The sequence below is a fragment of the Podarcis liolepis genome (assembly GCF_965112155.1).
Source record: "Podarcis liolepis genome assembly, chromosome: 5".
NCBI lineage: Eukaryota > Metazoa > Chordata > Lepidosauria > Squamata > Lacertidae > Podarcis > Podarcis liolepis.
The window spans coordinates 64,635,856-64,658,165 of record NC_139556.1 but is presented as its reverse complement, the minus strand read 5'-3'; the positions used below and the strand labels follow the sequence as shown (position 1 = coordinate 64,658,165).

At 41.3% G+C, this 22,310-nt stretch overlaps 1 protein-coding gene across 9 annotated transcripts in view; it reads right to left on the bottom strand.

Moving 5' to 3' along the window:
- Positions 1 to 525: 525 nt before the first annotated feature.
- VPS8 (VPS8 subunit of CORVET complex) overlaps positions 526 to 22,310 on the bottom strand; it is a 92,434-nt gene continuing 70,649 nt past the window's right edge. For 5 of the 9 annotated variants that reach the window (XM_083506301.1, XM_083506298.1, XM_083506297.1 and 2 more), the window contains 6 exons: positions 16,135 to 16,215; positions 12,962 to 13,131; positions 12,166 to 12,334; positions 6,004 to 6,114; positions 2,852 to 2,932; positions 526 to 2,377 (listed from right to left, as the gene is read on the bottom strand). In XM_083506301.1, coding sequence (XP_083362427.1) covers positions 2,228 to 2,377; positions 2,852 to 2,932; positions 6,004 to 6,114; positions 12,166 to 12,334; positions 12,962 to 13,131; positions 16,135 to 16,215 — 762 coding nt within the window. In that variant the 3' untranslated portion in view covers positions 526 to 2,227. The remainder of the gene's footprint in view (positions 2,378 to 2,851; positions 2,933 to 6,003; positions 6,115 to 12,165; positions 12,335 to 12,961; positions 13,132 to 16,134; positions 16,216 to 22,310) is intronic. The other 4 variants (XM_083506302.1, XM_083506304.1, XM_083506305.1 and 1 more) reach the window with 1 other exon arrangement.

Below are 22,310 nucleotides of genomic sequence, written 5' to 3'. Positions count from 1 at the left end.
AATAACCCAGGGATGAATTTTAAATAAAAGGACACATTCTACTCATGTAAAAACACACTGATTCCCGGACCGTCCACGAGCTGGATTTAGAAGACGATTGGGCCGGATCTGGACCCCGGGCCTTAGTTTGCCTACCCATGTTCTAAATTAAACAGACCTAACACTGTAACATTCCCTAATTTGGGAGCTGGTCAGCTCTTTCTCATTTTGGTTGTATTTTCTGAACCTTTTCCAGTTCTCCAATATATTTTTTGAAATGTGGCAACCAAATGTGTGTTCGTACCATACATTTATATAATAGCATTTGATACTGGCACTTTTATTTAACTTACCTACTGCAGAAGCCTTTCTTACTAGAATGGTAAGCGTATTTTGATTAAGACCAAGAAAACCTGTTTACCAGGAGTTGATATTCATTTACCATAAAATCAGTGGTCACCTAGGTGCCAAAGATCTTGCTTGATTATATAGCATGGACAAACATAAGCCAGGACTAAGAGGCATCAGTTCAAGAGGAGGCAGAAGTGTTCATACATATTTATACCTGAATACTTGCACATGAAGAATGATATATTCACAGCATGATTACAACCCCCTTTCCATCAAGGGTGCAATCAAGGATGATGCTGAGCATTTAAATAGGTAAGCTTTAACTGAAGAGGATTAGATCAGAAAATGGGTACCTAAGGCCCCATTTCATAATAATCCCACATCAATGAATGTTTTAAATAAATAAAATTGTATGCATATAACCTTTTCTCAATTTGTGCACTCCAGATGTACATACCTCTAGCATATGAGTAATGTGCAGCCATATGTGCATCAATTTCATTAATGGATAGTGGAGAACCATTTGCATCCTGAGAAAAGATGAGGGAACACAATACACACTGCAATAACCTCTGGACATGGCAATCAGTAGCAAGTCACGTGAAAAAACTGCTTGATGTGCTTTTTAATCTGCACTTGTTCTCCCTTTAGACAGGTTATCACAAAGACAGGAAACCCCTTAAACAAACAAGGGAAAACTGCCAACTACCAGCTTTTGGAGATGTAAGGACATTAAACAAGACACTAGTCAGAAGCTTATGCTTTACCCTGTAGGACCAGGGGAAAAAATCACCTTAAATTCATGTTAAAACCCATTCCTGTTGCAGGCTGCTAATGATGCCCTATCTACACAGAAGAGAGTGAGAGCGGGAGAGGGGTGGGGTGGGAATCATAAACCACCATCTGAAGCCTTTTCTTTAATTCAGTATAGAGTTCATAATAGATAAATGAGCTGGGGTGGGGTGGGATACAATGAAAGAGGATGTCCTTTCCATGCAGCTCGGTAACTCGGCAGCAGCAGCCGCCATCATAATGATGAATGTGCTGTTTTCTTTTGGTACACTAGAAACAGTGAGAGCTCTGTGGAAATGCTGGCACACAGCTAGTGCAGGCCTTACAACACACACAAGCTGGCACCAAATATTTGCCACTCTCAAGTTGGCTGAGTACTACCTTACAATGCGCTTGGTTAGCAAAATTTCTGGTTCAGGGTGCTAATGAGTGGCACTTTCCTGGAACAGCATCTGTCACAGCAAACCTTCTTGAGCCACTAGCACAAGGGCCAACAGAGATTTACTGCAATGGCTAAAATCAGAGGAAGAGCTAAAGCAATTTCAGAAAAAAAACATGCAATTGGGGCATCCTTGGCAGTTCTGCCTCGCTTGGCTTCAGTTGGGTTCTCTGCATTCAGCTACCTATTAGAATACTGACTGTAGAGTTTCACAGCTTGTTCTAAATTAAAATGAGAGAAATGTCAACTTTGGATGACTGACATTTGTTGTATTCCCTTGGTTTTCTTCTCTAAGGGAACAGACTCCAATTATTTAAATAAGCTCTGGCTGCAGACACTTTATCCCTGGGGCTTAGTGCAGCTGCCCCAAGTACTGTTGTGTTCAGCTCCAGTGACGAACAGCATAGGTTTGACAGAGTAGTTTATAGCTTTCAGCAAAGCCCAATGGAAACAAGACTGAGAGATATTTTTTATGTCCCTTCTGCTTTGTTAAGCAAGTCACAGAGGGAAAATAATAGCTGGTCCTTACAAAGCTTCCGCATTGTTGCAACCTCTCATCTACTAAATACAAAGTGAAGTTCTCGGGAGCTTGTTCCACCATCAGGAGTACCGTCAAGTACTTTCCACAGTGCTTTTCTCATGCCCTGGAGCCCCATCAAATAGAGATTAGTCTTCCACTAGAGGAGGAGGAGTGAGGTGAAGTTGGAAGGTCTCATTCTGGAAGACACTATTCAGTGCAGAATCACCCTGGGAGATATGGAGGAGCCCATGTTTTTCTCCACCACGGTCCCGTGAGAGTTCAGTCAGAAGAGCCAACTACAAAACAAAAGAACACCACTTGGTATAGTGTAGGCAACGGAAATCATGTGAGAAACATATATTAAAGAGTGATGTGGGCAGTAAAAACACTGACCTACTCAAAGGGACAAACAATAATTTAGTACAAATAAAAAATAGCGCAAGTTGCTAATCAAAAACTACCAGGTCACAACCTCATCTACTGAGACAGCATTGACCAAATCACAGAAAATGCTCCAGCTGAGTTATAAAAGTAGGGAAAATGCTCTTTTCAAAAGTCAGCTGTGAAAGAAAGGTGTGCTTTGAGGAAACTAGACTCTCTTTTGAATAATCAAAGAAACACACACTTCCAGTGTGTGAACTTACTTTACCCCTGAAGGGGATAATACCCTTTCTTCCCTCCCCAAGTATCATCCTTGTGGTATATGAGAACACACCTCCAAACTAGTTCAAGTTTTACTTCATTAAAAATGAGACATAAAATTATATTACCCTTGATGTTCCTCGGTACAGACGACAAAGCTGGTCAAAAGCTTGAGCTTGCTGTGGATCCAAGATGGCCTCAGAATTGGTCTATGAAGAAGTATTACAATGTCACCAACACAAAACATGTACATCAACCAGGGCTTCTACACTCTAGTGTCTTATCAGACCTAACTGAGAAGTTCAATTACAGAAAGTTGGAGAAAACATGCTTCTAACTTTGACCCTGGACCAAACAAATATAGTTAATTCAGGACACCTTGCCCTATATTTTGACCTAAACAAAGCCAGAGAATATCTCATTAAACTAAAAGATAAGCAAGTTACAATGAAAAATGATATTTTATGTCTGCAGTAACAAATATATTCTAGTCAATTCTTGTAGTATTTCATTTTCATTAATCACTTTTTATTTCATGCTCAGAACAGGCAAGGGCAGGAACAGGAACTGTGCTTGCCTGATATACAAGTGATGCACAAAAGCTGTTGCTCTAGGAAATTCTCAACTTGCTGCTTTTAGCTGGATATAGAGTGTGCATGGACTGGAATGCAGCTGGCCAACCTCACTGGTCACTAGCCAAGAAACCTTCTGAGTCATAGCAAGAGCTGGAATTATACAACATCTGGGTGTTAGATATGGAAAAATGGGTTGTGTTCCTCCTGGCCTTCCTGAATCTAGCAGCTTGCTAGACACCCTTGTTATGTAACTGGGTGGAACACATCCAAAAAACAACAGTTAAGAGGCTCCAATATGCCATATGTAGCAATACCTAGTGTTTTATGCTTCCTATCTTTTATATCTCCTTCATGGATCACTGCCTTGTTGTGCCGAAGGGGCTTGAATAACTAGAGAAGCTATGAGCTATGCCGTGCAGGGCCACCCAAGACAGACAGGTCATAGTGGAAAGTTTTGACTAAATGTGATCCACCTGGAGCAGGAACCGGCAAGCCACTCCAGTATCCCTGCCAAGAAAACTCCATGGACAAAAACAACAGGCATCTGGCAAATAGAAGGGGAAGAAATGGAGACAGTGAGAGATTTTACTTTCTTGGACTCCATGATCACCGCAGATGGTGACAGCAGTCAAAAAATTAAGAGACGCCTGCTCCTTGGGAGAAAAGTGATGACAAACCTAAACAATATGCCAACAAAGGTCTGTATAGTGAAAGCTATGGTTTTCCCAGCAGTGATGTATGGAAGTGAGAGCTGGACCATAAAGAAGGCTGATTGCCGAAGAATTGATGCTTTTGAATTATGGTGCTGGAGGAGACTCTTGAGAGTCCCATGGACTGCAAGAAGATCAGACCTCTCCATTCTTAAGGAAATCAGCCCTGAGTGCTCACTGGAAGGACAGATCCTGAAGCTGAGGCTTCAATACTTTGGCCACCTCACGAGAAGAGAAGACTCCCTGGAAAAGACCCCGATGTTGGGAAAGATGGAGGGCACAAGAAGAAGGGGACGACAGAGGACGAGATGGTTGGACAGTGTTCTCGAAGCTACTAACATGAGTTTGACCAAACTGTGGGAGGCAGTGGAAGACAGGAGTGTCTGGCGTGCTCTGGTCCATGGGGTCACAAAGAGGTGGAAACGACTAAACAAAATCTTTTATATCTTCCCAACATTCTTGTTGGGAAACTCATTATTATCCCTGCTTTGGAATTGGGGATGGAGACTGAGTGAATTACTACTGCTTCGACTAATCACTCTTTTCCAGCAGGTCCCAGGGCAGGTTACAACAATTTAAAATTCAGAATTAAAAAGTTAAAACAAAATACAGTCACAGGAATAGGATGTGTCCTAAAAATACACATCTCAAGAAGTGTCAAAGGCTAGGGTAAAAATGTGCATCTTCAGCATTTGAAGAAAGCAGCACACTGAAGGTGCCAGATGTACCTCTGGGGAGGGAATTCCACAACTTAATGGCTTGGCCAATACCAGGGAACTCAATTGCCCAGGTTGAAGCAGGAAGAAAGAGTGTTGCATTTGATTAACATCATCAAGAGAAGATCCAATAACTTATCAAGATTGAAGGCAAAGGCAAACTTGGCCCTCCCTCCAGATGTTTTGGGACTACAAATCCCATCTTCCCTAGCTAACAGGACCAGTGGTCAGGGATGATGGGAGTTGTAGTCCCAAAACATTTGGAGGACCAAGTTTGCCTATGCCTGATCTTACAGAATAAAACACGGTATTGTTGAGCTACTGTCCTGTCCTGTGCATGTGCTTACTCAGAAGTGAATCCCACTGCTGAATGAAGTTTTCCTCCAGAAAAAGTGTGCACAGGGGTTGCAACCTTAACGTGAAAATTATGTACAATTATAAAGGAAAAAGAACATTTAAAAATCAGGCTGCAATTTCAGGATGACTGGGAGAAATTTACTGGTTTGGTGCAAAAGGTTCCTTGTCAGAGCACAAAGGCACTGCTATTTGCATAAGGCAATCCCCAATTGCTGCTGATTCCTCCCTCCATCCTGCTGCAGACCCCCTCTGCTCATCGCATCCCACATTGTCTTGACCCTCAAGAACAGCTTTTAGGGGAGAACAAGTGGCTAAAGGGGAGACCAAGCAAAGCTCCATTGTGCAGGTGGAATAAGCCATTCTTTTCTGGATCCAACCCATCATTTAACAGAGCAATTCCAGTTAAGATTTATATCCACAGATTATCAATATTATAATACTGACTAACAAAATTATGATCAAGTATTGGGACTCAACTGTTCTATGTCTTATGTATTTTCTCCCCTCTCCTTTCTCTTTTATTTCAGCTTAGTGTACTGTGAATATGAATAAGGACTTTCTTTTGAGCAATCTTGAAGGCTCTGCTTGATCTTTTTAAAACAGTTAAAATAAAGAATTCAACATAAAAAGAACTATCAAGGGCTTATTTGCTGACATTTACTTTCACAACTCTCCAGGTCCATTTTCCACAATTTTTTTAAAATGGAGAGTGAATAAGAATTTGTACTACACATTAACTCTCCATGTGCCAGTAGCTTTCCAAATCACAGATACTAACAACTACCAATCTACTGCTGCTATGTGATCTATTGTCTCTCTTTAGAGACCTGCAACAAACACACACACAGAAGTGGAAGGTAATTTGTTCTTATCCAAAGACAAGAAAATGTAACATAACTATCTCCCCTTTGCTGTTTCTTACTTGTGTGTAACCATCAATCAGATTGTTCTTGGGGCTGATGAGCTGATATATTGCGGGCAATTTTCCTGTTGTCATGGAAACGAGCACTGCAGGGCATTTTCTTCCTTTTAACTAAACGAAAGCTTTTTATTCAATGCTGCTGGAAATCTCTTAGCCAATCTGACATCTGTGTCATTACACAGAGTATAAATGCCGAAACCTGCATGCATACATTAGGCTGCAGTTTTCACTTCAAACGCAAGGAGCCAGCTAAGCAGCTAACAACAGGTGATGCAGATATATTAGCTTGCTCAGAATCAGGCTGAATTGGATTACATCCTATTTGCAAAAGTGACTTAACAGCCCTTTTTGTAAGTCATTCTAAAGAGGTTTTATTTGTTCGTTTGGAATCTCGCAAATGTGACATGTAATCCTTGAAACAGAAGTTCCCGCCTCAATGTTTCTAGAGTCTAGATTCAAAGAATCTGTTAGAGATAAGAATTTCTAATCCTACAAGTATATGCAAATCTCAAAAGATGTGAACACTTCTTTGTGGCTCCCCGTACATTTCCGAGCACAATTCAAAGTGTTGGTGCTGACCTTTAAAGCCCTAAACGGCCTCGGTCCAGTATACCTGAAGGACCACCTCCATCGTTCTGCCCGGACACTGATGTCCAGTGCCAAGGGCCTTCTGGCGGTTCCCTCACTGTGAGAAGCCAAGTTACAGGGAACCATGCAGAGGGCCTTCTCGGTAGTGGCGCCTGCCCTGTGGAACACCCTCCTAGCAGATGTCAAAGAGAAAAATAACTACCAAACTTTTAGAAGACACCTAAAGGCAGCCCTGTTTAGGAGAGCTTTTAATGTTTAATAGGTTATTGTATTTTAGTGTTTTGTTGGAAGCCGCCCAGAGTGGCTGGGGGGACCCAGCCAGATGGGTGGGGTATAAATAATAAATTATTATTATTATTATTATTATTAGTAGTAGTAGTAGTAGTAGTAGTATCCTGCAGTACACATCTAGTTTAGCAAGGCTAGTATTCCTTTCTGGACACACATTGTTTCTAGTTTCTATTTGCCTTTTAAAGAAATGCAATAAGCAGTAAGGCTAAAATAAGGATTACTTGCCTATGTTTTTATGCGAACAGGTTTAAGTAACTAGAGCTAGATGTTACACTACACAATTCTAGTAGTGAGAACAAGAAATGGTCTACAGAGTCACATCAATCATCCTGAAGCCCAGAAGTCAATCATCCTGACAAGCAGCAGGTTCAAACTAGCTCACTAGTCTGTCAGGAAAACATTTTCCCAGTACAGCTACCAGCTTTTCTTAATAGCAAATGCCAGAGATCAAGCTGGGAACAGTAGCTGTTCCTCCATGTACCCATTTCCTGGTTATGTGACAAACAGTGCAATCTTATGTATGCTTACTTGGAAATAAATCCCACTGGGTTCAATGGGACTCACTCCCAGATAACTATGTACAGGATTACAGCCAATGTCTCATTTCAGCTCCGGTATCTTCTCTCCCCTTTCATTCATTTTTGTTTTCTCAACCACACTGTGTAGAGTGAGCAGAGTGGCTGCAGGATTTTGTTTATTCACACACCATTAAGGAAGGGTTGCACACTGATGATTTTTTACATTGATTCCAAGATGTAAAGAACATGTGCCCTATTATCATATGATGGGAACCTATGACTGACTGTACATTTCATATATGAATGGAGTGGCAACTCACATGCATGAGACTTTACAATTTTTAAGCATTCTACAGAATTTTCTGCACAGAGGTGACGTATGTTTCAGTCTTAAGCTGCAGGACTACTACTACTACTACTACTAATTTATTATTTGTACCCCGCCCATCTGGCTGGGTTTCCCCAGCCACTCTGGGTGGCTTCCACAGAGACCAAAAATACACTAAAATGTCACACATTAAAAACTTCCCTGAACAGGGCTGCCTTAAGATGTCTTCTGAAAGTCAGGTAGTTGTTTATCTCTTTGACATCTGAAGGGAGGGTGTTCCACAGGGCAGGCACCACTACCAAGAAGTCCCTCTGCCTGGCCAAATATGAAGTAGCTCTTACCTTTGTACAACAACTGTACATCAGTGTAGGTGAGTAATGAACCAACAGCCACATAAAATGTATTTCAGTCATATACATACCAAGACAGTCAAGCTTACATTTTAATATATATATATATATATATATATATATATATATATATATATATATATATATTTGCTTTCGTAGATTTTCACGGGTACAGGAATGCAGGTTTTGGTGTCTTCGGGTGTCTTCCCGTGTAAGAGTTGGGGTGTCTAGGCGACGTTTCGACGAGGTCTCACTCGTCATCTTCAGGCTGGTGCTTTCGGCTTCTTGTTACTGGAACAGAGGCTCTGTTCCAGTAACAAGAAGCCGAAAGCACCAGCCTGAAGATGACGAGTGAGACCTCGTCGAAACGTCGCCTAGACACCCCAACTCTTACACGGGAAGACACCCGAAGACACCAAAACCTGCATATATATATATATATATATACACACACACACAAGTGAACTCTTGCCTTCAGCAAAGGTGTATATACATACACAGTGATCTTCTTCAAGTCAAGATTGCAAAGGCAAACAAAAAATTATTTCAACCTAGAGCCATGTCAATTCCGTAAAGATCAATGGCAGAGTTGAAAAAAACACAATGTTATTTGGCAAACTGCAGATAAATGGCAGACACAGTGACAGATGAAAGGCCTGGAATTTATACTCAAGGCAACATCCGTCACTGCATTGACAAACTTATACTTCGGTTTAATCTGGAAAACTCTCCAAAGGCTCTTTTAAAAAAGAAGGCACTTTCACATAAAGCCCAAGAAGATCTGGCTTAAATTAACAATCAAAGGCCCAAGAAAAGCACAGAGAACTAGCAAAGTTTCTCATGCCTTTACGTTTTTTCTGTCTCAGTCTCTGGTATATCCTCTTCAGAAAGTGGCAGTTACCTTCAATTACTAGGATCAGTAACTAGGTTGAAATAAATGTTCTAACATGCACACAAAGAACAGATTAAGACGCCTAAGAAAAGAGACAGAAAGACCACTGCAATAAGTCACCACTGGTGGCCTCCAGTCACTCTAAGGGGAAGCTGCCTCACTATTAGCATGTACAATCAGTCCATAAAGACTAGGTAAGCATTATCCTCTTCTAGATAAGTAAGTGTGTTTAGAGGGAGGCTGCCTCCTGTACCCCCAACAGAGATTTATGATGCTGGCTAAGTTGCCTTGGGCTGAAAAGGTCTGTGCTGCCATCTGTCATTTCCGAAATTGTTCCTGCTGGCGGTTCCTGGCTGTGTGCAGCTCCTGCCTGGAGCAACCTGCTACAAACTCAGTCTGCTTTTCTATCTTTACTCTGCCCTTCCTCACTTGAGCTGGAGAGGAAGGGTGGGCAATGCTAGTACGCTTGCGCCTGTTACAAAGTCCAGTTATGGTTATTTTCAAGAACAAAAGCCGCATCACATCCCAGCCATTGGGAGAAAACTGCCCTAGGAATTAAGTTGGGGACAACCTCTTAGGAATGGAATGCAAGCTTTGGAAATACACTTAAAACGCCAAGTCCTTAAAGCCATTGAATGTTCATGCATCCATTTCTTTAAACCACCCGCTTCCTGGCATACCCTTTGTTTTTCAATATGGCTGCTGAAAAGGATGCTCACAGGAGAGAGGGAGGGAGAGATAAAGAACAGAGTGTGTTGGGTTGCTGTCAGTTCACATATAAATCTCAACACTACTTCAAAATTCAAGCTGACAGTCCGTTTCAGAGGAGCAGAAATGGTACTAAGAAATATACTCCAGATGCTTGGTGGCATTTCCCAGCACTAATGCATTTTTGCTCAAAGCATTCTAAAGAAAATATAACACCCAAACTCGGAACTTTACAGGTAGTCCAAGAGTGCCCTCTATTTGACCATGAACAAACATACTTTAAGTATAAAAAGAAGCCCTGCTGGATCAGACCAAACACCTATCTAGTCCAGCATTTTGTTCCCATGGTGGCCAATCAGATGCCTTTGGGAAGCCCATAATCCGTAGAAAGGCGTCTGATGGAATGATAACAGAAGGAAAATCTAGCAGGATTATACACAGAATTCACTAAACCCAAACAACAAAGGGTTTGAAATACTGTACAGTGGTACCTCGGGTTAAGTACTTAATTCGTTCCGGAGGTCCGTACTTAACCTGAAACTGTTCTTAACCTGAAGCACCACTTTAGCTAATGGGGCCTCCTGCTGCCGCCGCGCCGCCGGACCACGATTTCTGTTCTCATCCTGAAGCAAAGTTCTTAACCTGAAGCACTATTTCTGGGTTAGCGGAGTCTGTAACCTGAAGCGTATGTAACCTGAAGCGTATGTAACCCGAGGTACCACTGTACTATGTTGTAGGGAACATACTACAGCAAATACAGTGGTGCCTCGAAAGACGAAATTAATCCGTTCCGCGAGTCTCTTCGTCTTGCGGTTTTTTTCGTCTTGCGAAGCACGGCTATTAGCGGCTTAGCGGCTATTAACGGCTTAGCGGCTATTAACGGCTTAGCGGCTTTAAGAAAAAGGAAACAAACTCGCAAGAACTCGCAAGACGTTTCGTCTTGCGAAGCAAGCCCATACGGAAATTTGTCTTGCGGAACGACTCAAAAAACGGAAAACTCTTTCGTCTTGCGCGTTTTTCGTCTTGCGAGGCATTCGTCTTGCGACGTACCACTGTAGTACTATCTTAGACTGCTGAAGGACTTTCAAGCGTCCACCATGTTCTCCTTCAACCAGTTTCTAACAGCTGAAGTGCATTAATTTTAAAGCTGGCAGCTTAAGATGCATGCTACAAACAAATAGCTCATCGGAAGGAAGTTATTTGACCATTAGAGTGTTATTTGAATTACTTGTACTTCAGTGCAAATGGAGTAAAGCAATGAAGTCACTAGAAGAATCATTGGTCTGGACACTTAATTCAATGCAAATCTGTTCTCTGTTCAAGTTGTTGTGGAAACAGAGTGCCGTCAAATCCCGAGGCCATGAGATCTTGTTGGATAGATACATCAGGCATTCCTTACAATAGCTACAAACATCAACTCCCACTGCAACCATCCTCTGGCTGCATTGTATATTAGTCCTCTCTTATCCAATTCAAGCGTATAACATTTATACTCTAAAATCAGGATTTTCTACTACTTTGCTTTAGCAGCTGGATTACTTAAAGCTTCTGAATTATCATTAAGCAGCTTGCAAACTGAACATGAGTCAGCATTGTGATAAAAAAAAAAGCCAAATGCAATTTTGGGAGGCATTTAGTAGAAGCACTGTATCTAAAAAGCATTTTCTACATTTTAATTTTTCAATAAGGATGTTGTGCTCTTTCACACACAAATAATCCATGACGAAAACTGCACTACGGGAAGGATTTCTCTCCACTAGGAGTAATTCAGACATGAATATGCACAGAATCCATTTTAACTTGACCCACATATAGAATCATAGAATTGAAAGGGGCTCTGTGGGTCATCTAGTCCAACCCCTGCAATGGAGGAATCTCAAGTAAATCAAACATGACAGATGGCCATTCAACATCTGCTTAAATCCCTCCAGGAAGGATGGTCCACCACCTCTTGATCACCCCTGGAGGAATGCTACACAAAAAAGCAGGACTGTCAGAAGCCATGCTGTTTCTAGACTAGAGCTGCAAAATCAATTCCATAGCCTCATCTCAGACACTGATTCTTGGTCAGAGGAGCAAGAACAGCAGTTGCAGACCTCAAAACACACCAAAGTGGCAGCTGAAGGTACAGTGAACATAATGATTCCTGCTGCTCCCAGTATTTATTTTCATGTCCGCCTACAATTTGAACGAATGCCTTGTCTACTACGACACATGGAAGACTTTTAGGTTGCTGGCACGTGTGGAAAGCACTCATACAGCACATGGCAAGAAGCCATCATTTGCCTTTCGTTATTCCATAAATAAATGCATGCCCCATTTTTTAAAAAAACCTTCAATTCAAACACGGCAAGAACTTATCAAGCCACACCAAAAGCTTCTTGAATGATGGAAGTGTAGACAAAAGAAGTTTCATTTTACTGAGGTGCTCCTAAACTCAGGTATAACTTCAGCCTTCTAGGAAAGGTTCACTTCTGCAAATCTTACCTGTGCCAGAGATACAGGAGTTCCCTTCTTCATTTCTAAGCAAGCACCACTTAGTTTTCCTCCTTTGTTACTTGCATTGCATTTAAAACAAGTCCATCTCATCTGGCCCTCTGTTTCAGTGCCACACTCTTTACTCAGGAGGCAGAGAGAGTGGTACAAGTGGCCACAGCTGTTACAAAAAAAAAAGAAAGAAATTTAATTGCACACATATATTAACTAGATACATTTGTTTTGTAAAATTAATTCTAAATAGGTTCTAGTAAACCAAATGTCACACTACTGTCAAGAGAAAGAAACGTATTTTAAAAGAAATTAAGGCTGCAATCCTAAACACAGAGTAAGAAGATGCTTTTAATATAAGTGTGCTTTTGTCCATTTATTCTCTGTCACAAAAATTTTCTGGATCTCTAATTGCCAAATGACCACCTAACTATTAAAGAGAAATTAGTCTCAGTCATCTATAAAAGCCCTTCAGAAATACTTGTTTCTGTTGGCTAAAAGTCTCATAAGTTTTACATTTGGGGGGATTTTAAATTCTTGAGATTAGAATTCTGGAAGCTTAATTAATGTTTTAAATTTTCTATATTGTATGTTTTATTGCTGTAAGCTGCTTTAAGATCAACATGATGAAAAGTGGGATATAAAATTTAAAAATAAATAAAAAATACAAACCCTGAAGGCATACAGAGCCCATTAAATCAGGCCCTCTCAACAACCACCCCTATGTATCCTAACTATATTAAACTTCAGGACCTCTTGTTGCTAGCACCTCTTATTGCATTTTCTCAACAGTTACCTGAAGACTATGATTTGGTCAGCAGTCTCTTGTCTTCTCTTGTACTGCTGTAGACAAATACAACAGTAATCTTGCTTGGGGTTCAGCCCTCTAGTCACAGATGCTTTCAAATTACGTAAGGACCAGTGGAGGTCATGGTTGAGTAGGTTGGTTGTAGTCTCCAAAAGAGTCTGATCAAGCACAAGGACAATACGAGAAAGACATCACTTAACCTGTTAGCCATGCTCCATAAATTCTGCATGTGGCAAAACATCTCATAGAGATTAAATGAGGGGAGAAACAACACTTTTAGGTATCTTAATGACAGATCCTGCTATTTTACACATAATATATGCTGTCAAATGCCACTGTGTGGCCATTTTATAACGGGTCACTCTATAGTACTGTAAGTGGAGCTTATCCAATAGAATGGTGTCTTCCTAGCTCACACATTTTGAGCCTTTGAGCTAAACCAATTTCGTATTTGTGTAAAGTGGAGAGAAAAACAAGCAGTTCTTATGCTAATGAGAAAGTGTTTAGGATTACAACAGAGCTCAGGCATAAACTGGACCCATCAAAGTGATACAGTGGTACCTCGGGTTAAGAACTTAATTCATTCTGGAGGTCCGTTCTTAACCTGAAACTGTTCTTAACCTGAAGCACTTTAGCTAATGGGGCCTCCTGCTGCCGCCGCGCCACCGCCACACGATTTCTGTTCTCATCCTGAAGCAAAGTTCTTAACCCGAGGTATTATTTCTGGATTAGCGGAGTCTGTAACTTGAAGTGTCTGTAACCCAAGGTACCACTGTACTCCTAAACAAACACACACAATGTTTAAATGATATAACACCACCACCACCAAATTTTTTATTTATACCCTGCCCATTTGGCTGGGTTGCCCCAGCCACTTACGATATGTTTGCATCATTTGCAACACCCCATTGTACTGGATGGGCTTCAATTATAGAGCTGGGCATGGTTAGGGCTATCATATTGAGGATACAAATGTTTATTTGTCAAACATGTATGCTACCCTTCCCCCATAGAAGTTCAGGCGGTGTGCATGGGATTATGCACATTTATCCTTGCAACCACATTTGCCTGGTGCATAGATGACACTCCCTGGTACCCAAACCATGGTTTGGCAACCAGGGGCAACCAGGCATGCTGTTCCCCACTTCCTTTCCCATCCTCTCATTCAGGCTTCTCTCCACCACCCCTCCACCTCCATCTCAATCTTTTTAACTTTTGGAGACAGCTTGTTTCATCTGTATGAATGAGGGTACAGCTGACTTACAACACTGAACTGTAACACGCCATGTAGTTACCACTTGTAGGATTCTTTGAGGGCAGCCATGTGCTCTAAATGTGTGGTGTATGGATGTGGCTTAGTTAATCATAAATTACCATACAATCATAAAATTGTGAAAGGTACCCCAAGGGTCATGTAATCCAACCCATGCAATGGAGCTTTTTGAAGCTGACTGCCCCATCCCATGCAAGACTAGCATATGTTTGTGTGATAGTTATATGTTTCATACATTCCTGTGATTTATGTATAGTGCTACTGGGGTTGGCTCACACATAGACACACTTATCCTACACAGAAGTGTGTACACACAACAACAGCACTGGGGGTGGCACCCCCTAGCCAGCAACTTTCTCAGACTTCCAGCTTAGTACCAGCGTCACTGGAAGAAAGCAACATGGAGGCACCCTGAGCAAATTCCTAAATAAATGCCAGAGCAATGCAAGAGTTGAATATGGCAGAGAAGACTCCCAGCTACAGAACTTTAAATGGTACTGAAGTATGCCTTCCGATGGTTCATGAAAGCAAATTCCCAGCGAGAAAATTAAATAAATTCCTCACACCTCCTCATACCCAGAGGGGTTGCGTCTGCTAATGAGTTAGTGTCATTTCTCTCTATGCCTCTTCCCCTTCTTCAGAGCAAGCTACAAAGGTGGTTTTGTGCATCATACCTGGAAATCACAATTAAGAACTGTCTTGCTACTTCGAGAATGAGAGGAGAAGCCTAAAGCTCCCAAGGGAAAACATGACTGCAAGGGAAGTGAGGACTGAGCTTTTCTTCTTTCTATTCTGGGCTCAAAAGTGGCTACAAGACTCTCCTATTGAGAATACATCCAGGGATCAAAAGGCTAAGGTATAAATAGCAACTACCAGTAAACAATCTATTCATCTGAAAGAGAAAAAAAGCAAGTTTCCATACTATCACGGTCATAGAGGGAAGATGGTTTCTGGCCAAAGAAATGGGCTCAAAAAACTAGAATCATATGCTTAGATTTGCCCTAAGTGTGGTAAAACAGAACAGAATTTCCCATGTGACGGCACAAGCAGGGGCCTTCAGTAAGTGGGGATCTGATCTTTTATAACTGCCATTTTAATTATTGTATATTGAATTTGGTTGGATTTCATACTGTTAGCTGCCCTGAGCACCCTTCAGGGAGGAAGGACTAGGTATGAATTTAATAAACAATAAACACAAATAAACTGCATTAGATAAAATTTCAAAATCCAGCTCCCCACTTAGTGGGGGAAATTGAACGATGAGCTCATCAAAGCAGGGGGAACTGGTGGCGAAATTCTGATGAGAGAAATATTCAAAGGTGGCAAGATGTATTCCTCACTGCTACCACTACCTCACCTGGAAGGAAAGCAAGCGACAGAAGCACACCTCTGCTGTGAACCTGCTCCTTCAGAGAGCATGATTATGTCCAGAAGAAACAATCCTACCATCCCCAAATCAGCTGTTTAGCAAGAACGGTACATTTGTTGCACTGCACGTTGTCTACAAAGGCCTTAAGGTAAATAAAAAGCAAACATGAAGTGAGGGATAGACCTCTGCTGGAGATCCTAGGCAGCTTCTACCAGTCAGCAGACAGTGCCGAGTTAGATAGACCAGTAGTCTAAGTTAGTATAAAGGAAGCTTCATAGGGTATCTGATAACCTACAGGTACTGTCATGTCCAAGACAACAAAAACTTGCTTGTTAACACATGCTTTCATCATACCTGGTGGAAGATTTATTTAATAGGCAATTAACTGTTTGGTTAATTAACACAAAGGGGATAATGTGGATAACGCCATTCAATTTCTCTTCCATTAGACAAAAAGCCCTTCAATTTTTAGGCAAGATCGCTTTACCTTAGTAGGAAGAAAAAGCCCATTTTACTTACTTGTTCATAATTAAAGCTGTCTAGCATGCCCAGGACAAGACCCTGAATTTCTCCCAGTTTTCCTCTTCCATAGACTGGATCCTGTAAAAATTATTGCAAGCCGATGTTAATCAACTTCAGTGAAAACAAACTGAAAAACTACTACACACACCAATGCCAGGAGGGGAGGGGCAGATAAGGGGAAATGTTTGGTTAATAGCTATTGACTTCTCTGGCTGCGATAAAAACATACAACCTCTTATCTAATCAAACTGCTAGTGCATGAGAAACAGAGAGATCTATATCTTCTAAATATAGTCAAGTGTTTGTTCACATAAATATTTCTGACTGAAGTAACAGCACATAACTCAGATAACCCCAAATTCACTCAGGGCAGATTCAGAAGACTATGTGGAGGGTGGCGCAAGCCCCCACATTCTGGATATGCAGTAAACTTACCTGTCAAAGGTTCTCTTAGTTCGTTGATTCCAAGGTTGCTTCCCAACAAGGTTTACTACAAGGTTGCAGCCTAACAATGCTCCCTAAAAGACCTTGTCCTAGAGATGAATCCTGTTTTGCCCAAAAGGGTTTTCCTATCCTTCCAAGTGACTGAAAGGAATGCAGTGAAGAGAATGGAATTTCCCTGCTGAACTCCTTGATTCAATAAGAATTCTTTTCTAAACAATTTTTGGTTTGGTCATGCATGAGATCTAATTAAAGCATGATGACATATTGCCTCAGGAGAGAAAGGTCAACAGGATTTTCATTATTTACAGTTTTATAGTAATCTTGTCTCATACTTTTTATAGCTCTCTGCTTTCCATTTTTTAAATATGCAGCTCTTGCAGGAAAAAACTCACACCCAAATATGTTATTGAAATATGTTCTAAAAGCTTAAAGCAATGCAACAAGATTACAGTTTTAGCACATGGGAGCTGAACTCTGTTTTAAATTTAAAGTCAACACTTGGGCTTTTTAATGTAGCAGGAAAAGGTAGTGTAAGAACCAATGGATGAAAATAAAATATGCAGAAATAAAATGTTTTATTCAACAGTAAGGACGATTACTGGGACACGGGTGGCGCTGTGGGTTAAACCACAGAGCCTAGGACTTGCTGATCAGAAGGTCTGTGGTTCGAATCCCCACGACGGGGTGAGCTCCTGTTGCTCGGTCACTGCTCCTGCCAACTTAGCAGTTTGAAAGCACATCAAAGTGCAAGTAGATAAATAGGCGGGAAGGTAAACGGTGTTTCCGTGTGCTGCTCTGGTTCACCAGAAGTGACTTAGTCATGCTGGCCACATGACAGGATGGAGCTGTACGCCGGCTCCATCGGCCAATAAAGCGAGATGAGCACCGCAACCCCAGAGTCGGCCACAACTGGACCTAATGGTCAGGGGTCCCTTTACCTTTACTTTTAAGGACGATTACAGACCATTTAAGGAGAGTTACCTTTGGTGGACTGGGAAAGATATATTCTACAACACAAATTTTATGGAGAACATTAGTTTTGCTAAGTTGACTGGACTAATTTGACTGGACTAATCTAGAAGACTCAAATAGATGTCAGCAGTGCCTTATAATTAATGACCTAAAGGAGCTTATGCTACTACCTGTAGGGATTAGAGGGGAGTGATAAAAAAATTAAAGGATTAGATGGCATAGTCAGGATTCTTCCAAGTGTTGTACATGATAATTCAGAACACCTGAAAGCTACATAGATTTGTCCCCACACTCTAGAGACTTGGGGACTAGCTGGATCAGCACCAGTGGCTTAGTCCCAAACATCAACTGTTGTTTTAAAACACTTTCCCTCCCTTTCTCTTGCTATCCTTGCTTCCCACACCTACAATATGATGCTAGATTGCTAAGCTACGCACAGTCAAAGTTGCTTTTTGGACAGGCTCTGAGCCGGGGCGTAGCTAAAAGAAATATAAATGATTATGAGCTACAAACGAGGCTACAAAATCGCCATACACGCCTGTTTGGTTGGGAAGCCTCTACATTAGGTTGTTAAGTTTCCTGTTTAACAAGTGCACTCAAGTTATAATTTTTACTAGGTCAACCTAAACCTTCTCCCTGATCTGCAAGGAAGCAGTGGCGCATACCAATGATCCATTCACACAAAGGGAGCGGAGTCTTCTGGGGTCACATTCTGTTTTCAGTAAGTACTTTTCATTTTAGCATGCATAATTTAAAAGCGGCAGCATAGAAAGTGCATCATGCTGAGGCACCATATAAATTATGGAGAGTAACTGGGAAGTCTGGGCCCTTAGCACAGCATGTACGTGATCCATGACATATAGCAAGCTATTTTTATCTGTTAAGCGAGCCAGCTCCTCTTTTCTGAGGCACTCAATTCAAGAGTGTGCACATGTCAAGGGACGCCAAGCGCTAGTTAGAAAGGAAACCGAGGAGGACAGAGGAGCAAAGAGATGGCAGTGAAGACTGTGACATGTATGGATTGCTCCAGACATTAATCCCAGCTGACAAAACGATAACACCCCAGATGTCTTTTTAACAAGCTACAGGAGAGGTGGGGAACCTTAACACCCATAATGGCATGGAACCAGGTTACCTGAAAGACCCACTTCTTCCAAGGTACTTACCCAGACACTGAGACCCTTTTCTAGATCAAGTGAATTGCTACTGGTGGCTAATTGAGAAATGGCCTTTTTCATGGTGACACCTTAGTTAAGGTATGCCCCCCCCCCCCCGATGCTTGCCTATCACGTTCCTTACTCTTTTCATTACCAGGTGAAGACATTATTTTTAGATTCCACTGAATTTTATATTCTGCTTCTAGTGGTGATGTTTATCTTGTTATACTGTTTTACTTGCTGCCGTTGAAGTTTTTTTCATTGATTTTTATTTATTGATCGATACGATACGATAATCTTTATTGTCATTGTCCCATACAGAACAACGAAATTGAAAAAAAATCTACTTCAGACATTCAAAAACCAACAAGCCTGCTCTCCCAGCTACCCCAGCCTGGTTAGCCCCCTAAAAACTCTGATATCCCATAATTAAATACAATATACTCCCATAGAGACTACCTTACACTGTGTTTAAAACCAAAATCACATTTGAATAGAAGAGTGCACCCAATTATTCGCTCCGCAGTCTTTATTAATTGTGTCAGGGAACTGCCATTAGCTCAGAGGCGAGAGGTGGAAGGACAGCTGGGTTACAGGGAGCCTCCAAAGATCGTGAGAAGCAGCACTTCCTCTGCGGAGGAGGGAAGCCCCGCCTCTAGTGGGGAAGGGATGCAGGGCTCGGAGGATGCAAGAGAGAGCCAAGACACCGGCCATGAGCAAAGCGGGGGGGGGAGGCAGGTCCCCCTTTAGCCACGCCCTCTCTGCGCAGTAGGTTTACAGGCAGAGAGGGGAGGCGTCGGATGGGGGTCAAGAGACTACTCTGCTGGGGAAAGTTTAAGGACTGCCCACTCTCAGATTCTGCTAGTGACTGAGCAAGAGATGGAATTGAGACGTTCTGCACTGTAAATGTTTTTGCACCAATAATAAAGCCTTTGAAAAGACCAGTGGGGATCTTGCCTGTTCGCTCTCGAGCAACCTCCCTGGTAGGCATAACAAATTGTTTTGGTTTTTTCATGTTTTGTTATTGTAAGCAGGTCAGAGAACACTGTTTCTGGAGCGGCATGCAGATGCTTCTTATAAAAAGGAAGCAAATAACCCCCAGAGGAGAGGTGCCTGAAAGACTCTGGGTTTCCCAAATGCTGCTGGTAGACCAGGAACTGATATTACATTTGAAACCCTCATTTGAAAGCCCCTTAAACTAGACAGGCAGAGAAGGTCTAAACCCAGATAAACAAGCACATTCCAACTCATGGATCTTTAATTACTAGAGATCAGGTCAAATCAAGCTGCGCAATATTTTAAAAAGTAGTGTGGATGAGTAAGTTAGCTACAGGCCTTGCACTAACCAATTATGGTGCAAGGAAAATGGATGCCATTTACATGTTGTGTCTCTTTACTTCTCAAACAACACATGCAACAGGTTATATAATTATAATAATTATATAGCTTAGTGTCTGGCTTAGTGTCCTACTGGTTAGTAGTGGAAGTGAAATACATGCAATATGAATTTTAGCTTTTATACTGCTTATAATGATTTGCCCACAGTTCAATTCCAGCAGCTATAGAATGCTCATTATCACATTAAATAGATATTCTATGCTTAAATGTGCTCAGACACAGCTTTGACTTTCCTACAGGCATATGGAAATAAAGAATCTTAAAGTTTCCTGCTTCTGGAACAGGGTATACAGTGAGAAACTACAAGATATCTGATTTTAGAACATTCACAAGGGATTATGGCTTTGTGAAAGATTTAGCACTTTACCTTTCATCTCTATTTAGATACCACTCATCCTCTTAATGGGATAATACTTATCTTAATGTCCCCCAAATTCCCTTAATATTGCCCCAAAGCATTTATTTCATTTTCCTTTTGAATTAATGTTACTAAATCCTCTGATGAGTCAGATTTAGAATTTAAATCTAACATTAATCATATTTAATACCGTTTCAAATGAGTAACTGTAAAGTAAATGCAATGTGAAATCATAACCCAGGTATTTCTGCTGAAAACAGCTCTATAGTATTGCTATGGCATTTGGATTATACCTATTTAAAAGCAAGCAATAAAAAAATGTTATTGCCTTTCTTAAAAAACAGACCATTACAAAATATCTTTCTAAGTAAAGAGACAGTTCAATAGTTCAGTCTGTTGGAATGTTCTTGCTATTTACCTTACACAGGCAGATCTTCTACCCCTAGGGCCTTTCTGTGGCACAATAGGTCAGTGCATGTTAACCAGATAGTTGGTGGTTTGACCCCATCCAGGGATGGCAGTGGGTGGGATTCCTACATTGCAAGGAGTCCCTTCCAACTCTACAGTTCTATGATTCTAAGAAATGCTTTCCCTGCCCACAAAACTAAATTCATTTCAGGGCATACAGAACAGCCACCCCAAATCTGGCACTCTTCAGAAGGCAATGGATTACAATTTTCATTTAGTGTTGCCATATTTCCGCAAGTTCCCGGACCTATATAGAATACTGCAGTTGGCAGCAGAGTCCAGGCAAAATGTCCGGGGAACTGCTGATGTATGGCAGCCCATGGCAGCACTGGCGTTTTTGCCGATCTTCCATAAAAATAGTTCGAAAACGGTTTCACGGATAGAAATATGGCAACCCTATTTCATCATCCCTAAACATTGGCGAGGTTGGCTGGAGCTGTTGGGAGGTATTAGTCCAGAACGTTTCAAGGACATCAGGTTGGGAACGGGTCATGTAGATGATATGCTGTGTCAGTCCAACATTTGCTAAGTGGGTCTGATATATTATTCAAGTGCTGGAAGTAATTATTTCCATCAGCATCTGACAACACCAACAGAAAGTGAGGCACCAACCAATTGTGCTGCACATATGCAGCCTGACACATGCCGTCTCAGAGAGTTATCATTAAAGCAAACACAAGATCAAGAAATTGCTCCTATTCTGAAAATGAAAATGGGGCATAGGAAGTAAGTTGTGCTACTAGGTCTTCTAAATCCGTAACAAATAAGATCATTCTCCTGTAACGAACTGATTGGTACCAAGGACTTTTATCCTCATGTAAACGCTGTAGCTCAAACTAACAAAAAGCTTGTTAAATCAGATTCTTCAGGTTTTGATCCTAGACCTATGCCACGGAAGGTATTTTACCTAGTCTATAAATTACAGTTGACAGCAAGACACTTTGGTATGGGAAATATTGTTCTGAGGTCCAAAATACAACTAAAACAAAAAAATCAATGGTGCTGAAAACTAGGGACAGGAGAGCAAAAGAAAGTAGGTATCAAATTCACACTTTGCCTTTAGAAGCAGAAACTAGAAACTGGTAATAGTGATTAGGATGAGGAGAAAGGCAGCTGTAATTTAGATGAAATAAAAGCAGTGCTAGTTCAAGTCCCCAGAGTAGTATTTCTCCCAAGAACTGAAGGAATGCTAGATAGCAATTTTACAAAAATATTATCAACCTAGATATCATGAGATTTGGTATTATAAATCATCCACAGAGAAGCTGTAGTGCATCTCAGGGGAATCATGTGTCCAATATAAGGTAAATCTAAAAGCCATTATTTGATACACAACAGCAGGCTTCTGTTTTAGTAGAGGCCACAAGCAAGGCACA